The 12,237-nt window shown below is 43.0% G+C and overlaps 2 protein-coding genes across 2 annotated transcripts; one reads left to right on the forward strand and one right to left on the reverse strand.

Moving 5' to 3' along the window:
- Positions 1–5,578: 5,578 nt before the first annotated feature.
- LOC100127520 (ZCN9 protein) lies at positions 5,579–8,040 on the forward strand. The gene is made up of 4 exons (NM_001112777.2): positions 5,579–5,937; positions 6,047–6,108; positions 6,307–6,347; positions 7,602–8,040. Exons 1-4 carry the CDS (start codon positions 5,740–5,742, stop codon positions 7,817–7,819), a joined length of 519 nt encoding a protein of 172 aa, NP_001106248.2. The 5' UTR covers positions 5,579–5,739; the 3' UTR covers positions 7,820–8,040.
- A 2,186-nt stretch (positions 8,041–10,226) lies between these two features.
- LOC103634746 (uncharacterized) lies at positions 10,227–11,032 on the reverse strand. Its single transcript, XM_023300818.1, has one exon. The coding sequence runs from the start codon at positions 11,030–11,032 to the stop codon at positions 10,439–10,441; it is 594 nt and encodes a 197-aa protein (XP_023156586.1). The 3' UTR covers positions 10,227–10,438.
- Positions 11,033–12,237: the final 1,205 nt, after the last annotated feature.

Genomic DNA, 12,237 nt, shown 5'->3' on the forward strand with positions numbered 1-12,237 from the left:
TGACATGACTGCTGATGTGGCAAAAAATTATGACGATTAACTTTGTCACAACTGGGATGACGTGGCAGTTGACATGGCAGTTGAGATGTAAAATAAATTGTGAAAATATTCAAAGGGAAAAGACACACGATTTTTTCCATGGTTTGGCCAATCCTCAAATGCTTCCTACTCCATGTTGGAGGTAGCCAACCAATTTGGTGTTTTTTTCAACGCACTCCTCCTTGCTCAAGTTTATCACCTCTTGTGATAAACTGAGACTTACACTATCACTTTGTTGCTTTACAACAATCCTAAGGCTTTCCACACCTGTAAGCACTCTAGTGAATGCCTAAAGCGAATGGTCGAACCCCAACACTTGCTCAAGGTCGCTTTGCTCTTTCTTAGCTTTCTCTACCTCTTGCTCTAGCTCTATGCACTGCCTTTTTGCACTAACCATGAGCACTCTAGCTCTTACACCACTCTCTAACACTTGATATCACATTAAACACTTTGAAAGGAACGATGTTGCCTAAGAGGGGGTGAATTAGGACTTCTATTTTCTCACTAATCTAAGCCAATAATTAATCTGTTAAACAAAACCTATGTGGTTAACCAAACAAGAATGTGTGGCTAAGGTTTTGTATAAGTATTGCTATCTCTACCACAAAAGGTGTTATGAAACCTAAGTTCCAATCCTATATTCTAAACTAAGAATAGTAAAGATTGCAACTTAAGTAATCAATGTAAATGTAGAAGCTAAAGAGAAAGGTAGAGATGCAAACTCGAGTTGACGCGCCAATATTTTTTACCATGGCGGTATCTAGAACCACGCAAGGTTCTAACTAATCATCGTTCGTGCCCCTACGCAAATAGGAGCCCATGTGAGGGCCAAGCACCTCGGCCGTGTAACTTCATAGAGAGCCACATGACTTCTCCACGCTCAAATGGTGCTCCGCTTCTGGCCTCCTCTCGGACGCTCCCCGTCGTCTTCACTATCAAGCTTTCAGCCAAAACGACGTGGGTCTCGTTCCCTCTGGTACACGGTGGTGGCCACACCACAATCACGGTTGGTATGGTCTCGTACGACTCTTGCCCCACTCGGTAGAACTTACAACGACTCGCACAAGAGCCGAGGGTTTTTGTGAGTTTTCTAACCTCACTCAATCTACTAGGAACAACCTAGAGCAAGCACAATAGTGGTATAACTAACCTAAGTACTTTGCAAAGCACCTACGTTAATCACCAATTGATTCTATTAAGAACTTTGGTGTTTTGGAGCAATGGAGATATGTATCACTTCACTTGGTATGTCGCTTGGGCTCTTACACCTCCAAATGTCGGGTGGTGTGGTATATATAGGCCCCAAACCAAAACTAACCGTTAGAAAGCAAGTTCTAGCTTTTTGTGGTGCACCGGACCTCCGTGTGTACTAGTTGTTGGAGCTTCTAAAGATGGCGCACCAGACATTCCACACTTGGCGCACCGAACAAGTCCAGTGGCAGACGTCTTGCGTAGAACATAATGTTTCTCATATTTTGGGCATAACGTTTAGCTCTAAACTCAGATTTTGATGATATTGTACTTTTTGGAAAGCTTATAAAATTCTCTACATCCTAGAGTTAAATCCATGTCAGTTTGAGTATATTTGGTTCAACAAACCTCCTGTGCAGCAGACCACTCCTATGTTGTTTAATTTTTTTAGTACACCTAATTCGTAGCTCTAAACTCCGATTTTGATGATCTTGGACATTTTGGAAAGCTAATGAAAATATCTACATCCTAGAGTTAAAGCCATGTCAATTTGAGTAGATCAAAAATCGTGAGACACTTCTAATTCAGTCACCCCTTTGTCTCAACTTTGGTAACTTCACTTTTGTTTGTGGTTTTGCATCCCACTTCTACTTCTTGGTGTGTTGGACTCTTAGCATGTATAAAGGCCTTCAATATGACTTTATAATGTCTTTTTTAAAGTGTTGATCTCCTCATTGCCTTAGTCTATCAATACTTTGCATCCCGTGAACTACAAACACTAGCAAATAGATTAGTCCACATGTTACATTGATCATCAAACACTAAAATCATTTAGTCAAATAGGTCGGGGTCCATTTTCCTTACACGCTTGCTCTCACCAAGAGAGAGGCTAGAGATGGCTCTCAACTAGCTAGGAATGTATATGTACACTTCTGAAGTCTTCTTTGTGGTTTGGAGGTGGAGGGGTGGTATATATAGCCCACAAGCCAAACTAGTTGTTGCCCAATTTTCTGTAGTTCTGGTCTCACCAGACCAAACACTATTGCATGTCTGGTGCACACGGGACCTCTAGCTGTGCCTGACATGTCAGTGATTGTTCTAAAAAGTTGACTACCTGACCGCACTCACCAAACCGTCTTGTGCACCACTGGATCTTGCCACATCAGTGCCATGTCATCTGACTATTTGTTTGAAGCTCCCAACCATTGGACATATTATGGGTTCGGTGCACCAACTGTCTAAGTCGTAAAATAGGCTCTCTGGGAACTTGGTCCTATGTGCATCGGACTCTGGTCTGATGCACCATCTACCTCTGTCCTCCCAACAACTCATTTGCACACTTAGTTCGGTGCACCCCTAGACCCGATCCAGTGTGCCAAAGGCTCTATATCTGATAACAAATCCTCTGAGACTTTGGTTTGGTGCCCCCGAGACCTAGTCCATTTTCCATTTTTTGCACAACCTACTTGGCTTTACTTGGCTCTTCTCTTGAGCACTTCTATGACTTAGACAAATGTTTATATAGTCAATCCATACATTCTAAGCCATCCAATTTGCTTCATCCTAGCCTCCAACACATTTTGCCACTTTTCATCAACTCTTTGCTCCAATTGGCACTTGGAACCTCAAACCCCAAATATGAGTGATCCTACTACCCATTGAGTTCTAATATGTTGCAATGGTCATAAAGAACTTATTCAAACACTGGAATGACACCAAGTCCAATTCCTTCTTGATTTCTCACTTTTGGCCTTTCTATCAAAGTCTGCATAACAAGTGAGCGTCTGAAGCACACTAGTCAAACTTGGACTTGTGGCCATGCTTCTTGACTCCTCTTGAGCTGTCATACATTGAGCCTTATGATTTGAATCATCACATCTTATATGAGTTAAACTGATGGCTTCAAATCATGTCTTCTAATGTTGTGATCCTCAGCACAATATGACTCTTCACAATCTAATTAGTTTCTTCATTGTAGCCATGCATGGTACCTCAGTCCACAAACCATCTGTTTAACCTTCACCTTCCCTTGGTCCTTCGAAGCCTTTTCCTTGTTGTCTTCACCCTAACCATCTATTTAACCTTCACCTTCGCTTGGTCATTCGAAGCCCTTTCCTTGTTGTCTTCACCCTATCAGATTGTCGCCAAATCACATCACATTGAAAACCAACTTAATTAATGCCCATCTTTTCTTCTCATCTTATTCTAACAAAGATTACTCAACATTGTATGGCTTCTCTTATGCTTGATTAGTCCCTCGACCAAATGCAATTACTTACTTCTTCACCTTAGCCTTGGTACCTTGTTCCTCTTGACCTTCTCCTTTGCTTAGTCCATCGAAGTCCTTGTCCTTGATATCTTCACCTTATTAAGCCTTCTTTAAGTCACACCATCTTGAGCGTACATTGAATATCTTTCTTGAATATGAATAATGCCCTTCAGTTTTCTTTATCCATAAATTAACCTTTTTGTATGGGACTTCTCCAATTCATCCTTATCTTAAGTCGCATTCTAAATCTACCAACTTGTTTGCTTTGACATCTCACTTGTGATATTCCACATCCACATATCCATCTACTCCTCTTGTGGAATATCCCCAATATTGCTTTATGTTGAACCTTTGATTGCTTTTCACTGTCATATACTTAAGTATATCCATTATATTAATCTTTCCTCTTTAATACTTAGCAAAGTGGTTAGTCCTTTAATATTGTTGTCATTCAATTCACCAAACCCCAGAAAGGATTAGATGCACTTTCAAAAGGTCTCTTACATTCATAAGATCTTTCCAAAAAATGTGAATCACGTGGTTTGATCATAGCTTGTGTGAAGTATCTTGTACTCAGATATTTGTTTGAGTAGACTTTGCCACGAGCCATCTTCATTAAGTAATTTAAAATGCCATTTACTTAAAATAGCATTTTCTCAGATATTTGTTTGAGTAGACTTTGCCACGAGCCATCTTCATTAAGGATGCGTTTGGTTGGGGAGCCACCAGAGTGGAGCGGCTCCATTCTAGATTTGAAGAGTAGAAGTGCTCCGTTTTATGTTTGGTAAGCAGGATGGAGATGCTCCATTCTAGATTTGAAGAGTAGAAGTGCTCCGTTTTATGTTTGGTAAGCAGGATGGAGCTGCTCCATTTTTTGTTTGGTTGGAGAGTGTATTAGAGCGGAGCCATTCAGTTTTTTGTTTGGTTGTGGAATGTACCAGAGCAGAACCGCAACAACATCACTCAAGTGCCCGATTGGCCTTTCTGCTGAATGGAGCTGCTTTTGTTCAACATCACTCCACTCGCCAACAACGTGTGTGCAGGAACAATATGTGTTCATATCCATAGTACAAAACATTGAAAACATGAGTTATATGCTCTGAAACATTTTAATAATACCAAAACATGAGTTTATATTCATACTTCACCCAACAACCATAACTCATAACCATAGTTCACCACCAACGATGTTCAAGTACACAAGCAAAATCACAACACATAACCATAGTTCATCAAACAACTACGATACATGAATTCATATCACCATGACATACCAAGTTCAATTCATCAGACACCATGACACTAATCATGACCCACAATCTAAAAATTCTCACCAACGAAATTCGAAAACCACGATAGCTTCCAATCGAATGGTAGATTCATGAAATTAAAGCATGGGCATCATTAGGATGCCTAACCAAGTGCTGATAGACAATATTTTTTTCTTATTATTTCTGTCTTGGCAGTAAAATCTAGATATTATTATTATGAATTAACTTTTTATTATTTGTGGAATGTAGATTTTTTTGTAATATCAATCTCTACTATATTTAATTGTGAGTTTCTTCACCTCTCCACGCTCACGCACTACTATTAGCGAATTTTGTTGTAAAAAAATGTATCAGCCAGGGATTAAACCCCTGCCCCTTATAAGAAGGAGACAAACAAATTTAACCATTGCACCGTTTAATTTTATGTTACATATATAAGAGATATTATATATGATATAGTAGCAATATTAATGTGTATGAGCACTAGAAGTAGATATTTTATTTTGTCGAACGGCCGTCCGGAGGCAGTAGATATCAATGGACTGAAATGTGGACATTATCCCACCTGGTCCAGATCATCACGGGTACACGTGCCACGCTGCCGACCGATGGCCCAGCTCTGAAGCTAACGTGTCAAGTACGCCCGCCCCCCTGCATTGCGTCGTGCCAATAGTCCAAGTCCCATGGCAGAACCCAGCGCTTTGTCCCGTCCCGCCTGTGCACAGCTAGCGCCCTCTCGGAACCGTGTACGTCATCGATCGTGTCACGCGCGCGACGGAAGAAGTTAAGCACGCTGCAGCAACGCGGCAGAGCACATCCGTAGTGTGTGCATGCATCACAGTCACACACACACAGCAGAAGAAGAAGAAACCGAACGAGGGTTTAGCTAGCAAAATAAACAGAAGCAAGCAAGCTAGCTAGAGCTAAGGATCGAGATCGAGATCGACCGACCGACGACGATCAGCTAGCATGGCGCGCTTCGTGGATCCGCTGGTGGTGGGGCGGGTGATCGGCGAGGTGGTGGACCTGTTCGTGCCTTCCATCTCCATGACCGTCGCCTATGATGGCCCCAAGGACATCAGCAACGGCTGCCTCCTCAAGCCGTCCGCCACCGCCGCGCCGCCGCTCGTCCGCATCTCCGGCCGCCGCAACGACCTCTACACGCTGGTACGTACGCCATGCATGTCGTTCGATCTTGGGCTTCTTATTTTCTTGCTGATGATGTGTGTATCGATGTCGTCGCTGCAACTTGCTGCATGCGTGCATGTCGTCGCAGATCATGACGGACCCCGATGCGCCTAGCCCCAGCAACCCGACCATGAGGGAGTACCTCCACTGGTACGTATATACCGCAGTACTGATACTACTAGCTAGCTAGCGCTACGTGTACATGTGTATGATCTGGCAGCATGCATATATATATATATGTATGCGTCCAGTCCAGCTGATGATGCCTAATTTTTTTTCTCTTGCCACACATGTACGTATGCATGTACGTTTCTCCTTGCGTCAATTCGCGGCGGCGTACGTGTGCAGGATAGTGATTAACATACCAGGAGGAACAGATGCTACTAAAGGTGAGTTTTTTTTAAAAGAAAGTGACTCATGAATTATATACCAAATAGCAAATTTAAGTGTATAGTATGTATTTATATATGCTTGTCCTCATAAATATATAAAGAAAAAAAGAAACGACCCTCAAAACTAATATAGTATAGTAATGTTTCGTTTCAGTTATAGTATCCGGATTAATGCTCTAATATTATCACACAAATTGAGGTGATAAACCAAGGAGATAGATGAAAACACATGCATGTGTATATACTATTTCTTATTCTCTTAATTCCAACTTATTATAAATTATCCTGACTTTTCGCATTGGTTTTGCTTTATTAATATAATATGTATCTAGATATAATCTATATGTTAGACATAATGTATATATATCTACTAGGTTTGTATAGCAAAAGCAATTATCTAGAATAGCTATCACGACTTATAATTTGAAAATGGAAGGAGTGGTACATATATAACTTCACTTTTGTTTTACTCAAGCTTTCTAAGGAGTTAGGGCAGCACTAAGAATTATGTGAAATATATATTGCTTCATTCGTCCTAAAATACATGGTATATATTAAAAGTTCAAATTTTCGCCCTAAACAATCCACATGTCACCTTAATTCTTTACGGAAATGGTTCCATTGAGTTTCCCTTTTTTTCAGAAAAATAATTTCTTTATTTGCATAATCATTAACAAAAAGACAAAACATAAATACATGAAAAAAAGTTTCAAATTAAAATGGAAAGAACACTGGACGAGATTCACAATCTGTTCCATTCCAATAGTTATATATATCTGCTGTCAGTTATACCTGCCTGATCCAATGCTATATATGTGTAGAGTATGGTACTCTATTCGGAATAATTAATTATATGTAGAATTTTGCCTATCAATCAACGAACGAGAAAACTACAAAATCCTGGCGTGTATATATCTTCTTCTTTTTTCTGGTAATATATATGTACGTAGACACGAATCTTGGCTTGTATTTCTCCGGTACGGCTACGGCGCATCTATACTTGTGCATACCCTGAATGATCTTCATCTGCATCTGCGTGTGCAATGCATGCGCCGCGCCCACACCTGCATGGCACAAACTTCCATGTGAGCACGCCGTCATCGCGCCGCGCCGTTCCCGCGAGTTGGTGGCAGCACGCCCGGCCTGGCCTGTGCCGCCATGCACGCTGCACGGCGCACGTGTCGCTGCCTCCTCCAGCGCACGCCAAGCGTCGACACAGGAGCGCGCTGACACGAGCTGGTGTGGGTGCAGGTGAGGAGGTGGTGGAGTACATGGGCCCGCGGCCGCCGGTGGGTATCCACCGCTACGTGCTGGTGCTGTTCGAGCAGAAGACGCGCGTGCACGCGGAGGCCCCCGGCGACCGCGCCAACTTCAAGACGCGCGCGTTCGCGGCGGCGCACGAGCTCGGCCTCCCCACTGCCGTCGTCTACTTCAACGCGCAGAAGGAGCCCGCCAGCCGCCGCCGCTAGCTAGCAGCTCCTCTCTGAGGCATGCCAGATGCATGCGTGTGCGTGCAGGTGCAACCACCGCACTGCCGGCGGCTACGTATGACCGGTGAATAAAAAGTTTTACTGCACCGTAAGCATGCTCGCCCTGTTGCTATTGGTATATGTTAGCAGTGTGGCAGTCTGTATGTAGTAGCTATTCGCTTGCATCTATGCACTCTATGTTAGTATGCGTACGTGTGGTTCCGGAACTTTTGGAGTCTTATCTAAATACTAGGTAGGTGCCCGTGCGTTGCAACGATAACAAAATGTTAGTGCACAATGATTATATAGAAACAAACACCACGTAACTGAGAAAAAACCTTTAAATTTAGCATGTTGGGACTACTACTCGACGATAATGCTGATCTGGCCTTTATCAAGCATGTGTGGGCCTAGAGTAAGGTAGGCATATTCCATTGAAAAGAATGTCGAACAAACTGATCAGTTACTCATTTCATCACCCCTAAACCCTAATGATCTTTTTCCATGGAGTAGCGTGGGAAGCCATGTTGTCCCATGACTTATTATAATCTGCATTAGGGTATATTTAAAATTTTATGATTCCTTTTGTCGAAAATGCCAGATGACAAAACCTAAACCATTAGCTAGCACATGCCTGAATCGAATGTTTGAGCTACATAAAATTAATCTGGTGGTATGAAAATTTTCAAATAATAAGCATTGCTTAGTTTTACAGAAAATGTTTTGGTTCGTGGATATTTCTCAATGGCTAGTTTGAGACTACTTCGAAGCAAAGTAACCATACACGCAGGTAGTGCCATATTCACGGGTCGAGTGCCATAATTACATGAACTAAAATGACAAATGTGCCAAACTCTCGCCTGGTCGTCATTTAAGTTCTTCCATCTGAATTGTATTAACGATTCAAGAGGGTTGCAATCGAGAGGGTGAGTTCTTTGTTCCATTCCAGACTGGTACTCTTCTTTATTACCCATGTTTTAACTTACGTGAAATGTTGAAAAATGTATTAATCAGGTGAAACAAAAGAAAATAACTACAGGAATTGAACCTAATATATTAATCCTTTACCATGGAGAAGGAAAATTATACATTGACTGCAACTCACACTCACGTGTTGTTTCTCAAGGCAACCAAGCTAACCACCATACTGTAGCAAAGCATAAAGTGGCTCATATGCATGAAGTATTCAGATCCTAGAAGGACCAAAATTCATACCTACATCTCACATAAAGAACAGTGCTAGCCATCACACACTGAACTATAACAGACACACAACCGTTCATAAAAAAGACCAAATTCACGGTTGCCTACCAGAGCTCCACGCTATAATTTAGCCATTCAGAGGTACTGATTTGAACAAAGTAGTTGTGTATTAAATTTCTATATGTCGATCCTTAGTCTCATATACTAATCCTCATTGCAAATTGCAACATACGTTTAAAGGTTTCTTAAGTTTCTTATCAGTTTTCATGAGTTCATCTCCTCGACAGTGGATCCAAATTGCAGGTCTACTATCAAGTAAGAACTATGACCTCTAAAGCTGCATAGCATGGATAAAGTTGTTCAAATGCAGGAATCAAACAGAAATATGGAGTCTATACACAACCCAAGCAGTGGAGGTTGAGGGAGAGAGCTGATCGAATTGAATGCCATAGATAGACAGATATGGGTGGGTGCCTGTTGCCAAGCGTGGTGTGGAGCTTGATGATCATCTCAAAAATTCTCACAAATAAAGGTAAAAACATAACCCTATAAATGTCAAAAGACAAGGCTTATAAGAAAAGAGAGTGTGCCTTCACAACAGTCTCACTTAACCAAGAGATGAACCCATATTTATTGAGGTAGCCAGCCATTGCTATAAGTGCAGCAGACCATGTAAGCGTATCACACGCCACAGACTCTGCCAAACACTCTTTCCATGTGATAACCCTTGAGATTAATAGGACCGCTAGGCCAAGAATTGTTGCAGACATCGCATCCACATTGAGCATACCTCAAAAGATCCAGAGACCAAGCTAGTGTCATTGTAGAGCAAGGGTCATGCAGAGCAAGAATATGAACATTAGAAAGACATCACATGGTTCGTCTATTCATAACAGAGCACTATAAAGTAGTTATGAAAGAAAGGTAATAATAATTTTAACCATCAGGATTCAAGGCATAAAGAACACTGATAGCATAAGACATGATATAGGGGGTGTTTGGTTTCTAGGGACTAATGTTTAGTCCCTAGATTTTATTCCATTTTAGTTCCAAAATTACCAAATATAGAAACTAAAACTTTATTTTAGTTTCTATATTTAGCAATTTATACATAAAAAGGAATAAAATAAAGGGACTAAACATTAGTCCCTAGAAACCAAACACCCCCATAGTATAGAAACACAAAATGTGACCCCCTCATAATGCCAAAATGACAAGTGTGTATAATTATACCGTAAGTAGTAGCAAGCCAGCCATTATTTTATCCTTCTTGCTCATGGGTCCCATCTTGGTGAGCCGCTCCTTGGCCAGGCGTGGCGCATCGGGGCTATCCTTCACATCCGGCGAGTAGATCACATACAAAATAAGCGGCACGAGCATGAGCGATAGTAGTCCTGACACAATGGTGGCCTTTGCCTAGAGCTTCCACCCAATCCCCTGGCCGATGGTGGCAGTCGTGAGGTTGGGTGAGAGTGATTTGGCTACCATCGCGGTGAGGAACATGGCTGATGAGACGACGGAGGTCTGGAAGCACGTGAGCATGAGCCAGCTCTGAGTTAAGCCAGCGCTCCTTGCCGTCGCCGGCGCGAGAGCCGCATGCCTAACGAGAGGTAGGAAGATATCGTCAGTGTGCGCTAAGACGGAGGGGATGGCGGGGGCGAGGAGCGCCTCGGTGAAGAGGAGTGAGTAGCCGAGGTCGAGTGAGAAGAACCCAAAGGAGGGCCGAGATGTTCCCCAGTTGTCTGGCCTAGGCGTTCCGTTGTGGAAGTGGTCGGCCTGCAGCACCTCCCACTTCATGACAACGGGCTTGAGGTCCACCTCCTTGCTGATCGTGACACCACCTGCTCCTCCTCCGGCGGCGTCGACATGAGAGGTAGGTTCTCCGTCTGTGGTGGTGGTTGGGGCAAAATCGATACCACGCACACGGCTATCTCGGATCGGCGACAATCTCGGGTGGGAGGGGGAGTGGGGGCGCAGAACTCTGGTGTGCGAGCGTGCGTGGTGCGACATTCTCGGGGGGGCAGAAGAGGGGGTGTGAGGGGGAAGGGATGGGCATCGGCTGTTGCGCGGGGGCAGGGCGTGGTGTTGCCTGGTCTACAGTGGTGGGGGAGCAAGGGCGGGGTGGATCGGAGGAGCGTGGAGGGGGAGGCGAAGGCATGACTGGGTCTCTGCAGCCGTGGCTGGGTCGCTGGAGCGTAGAGGGGGAGGCATGGCGGGGGTATGGTTGGGCTTGAGTCTCACGCATGCACTGGTGAACTGGCGGGGCCATATGGCAGCGACAACTTGGACTCAGAGGGGGAGGCGAGGCGGGGGCATGGCCACGCCAGACGCCCACACTGCGCCCTTAATTAGTAGTAGGGACTATTGAGTAAAACTCCAGTAGTTCACTCTTATATGGTCATCCAAAATACTATTTTCTATTATTTTATCCTATAAACTGTATTTTTCGTAGAGTGGAATTTAAATATGTGCATGAAAATAGATAAGCTTATGAAGATAGCCTAATAAGCAGCAGTCAGCGCCAATCATTCCTATTTTCATCATTTTACATTTGAAGCCGCATTAGTTCTGCATCAAGGTGCGTTACAAGTTTATACTTGGATCAGTGGGCTTTCTCACACTATTAGCATGGCTTGTTTGGGAGTAGAGATGGCAATGGAGACCCGACCCCCCATTTTCTGCGGGAAATTTCTCCATTAGGGGATGAGGATTGGAAAGAAACTCCCCACATAGGGATATAAATGGAGAAAATTAAGTAATAGATCATAAATGAAATTCCCACAATGCAATGCAAGTCAAATTTAATTTAATTCTATAAGTTACTAATGTGAGGGTCCAAACCGCTCTTAACCGTGAGCACGACTGATATATCAGTTTAACACTATACAGAGGTCACACATCTTTACATATAAGTCGTGATCCCTTTTTGTCTTAGATTGTACGGACCCTTAAACACTTCCAAGATCAGTTGTTAAGGTTTCACTACGAGACCTTTATAAAGTTCCACTAGCATCAGAAACCCGCTATAGATTCAAGATAAGGTGGCATAGGAATCCCTTGTTAGAAAATCTATCATAGATAGATCAGCCCGACAACCTCCCTATGCTTGAGCAACACTAGCTTACCTGCATGCCTTTCGGGTTAGGTTCTCACACACTAGCTTTCCTAATTAATTGGCCAAGACCAGAGCCATATAGTATTATGGTAGCACTGTT

This window comes from Zea mays, chromosome 8 (assembly GCF_902167145.1).
Source record: "Zea mays cultivar B73 chromosome 8, Zm-B73-REFERENCE-NAM-5.0, whole genome shotgun sequence".
NCBI lineage: Eukaryota > Viridiplantae > Streptophyta > Magnoliopsida > Poales > Poaceae > Zea > Zea mays.

Coding starts and splice junctions, on each gene's coding strand:
- LOC100127520 (NM_001112777.2), top strand. CDS start 5,740: ATGGCGCGCTTCGTGGATCCGCTGGTGGTGGGGCGGGTGATCGGCGAG. Junction 5,938..6,046: donor GCAACGACCTCTACACGCTG/GTACGTACGCCA, acceptor ATGTCGTCGCAG/ATCATGACGGACCCCGATGC. Junction 6,348..7,601: donor AGGAACAGATGCTACTAAAG/GTGAGTTTTTTT, acceptor GTGTGGGTGCAG/GTGAGGAGGTGGTGGAGTAC.
- LOC103634746 (XM_023300818.1), bottom strand. CDS start 11,032: ATGTCGCACCACGCACGCTCGCACACCAGAGTTCTGCGCCCCCACTCC.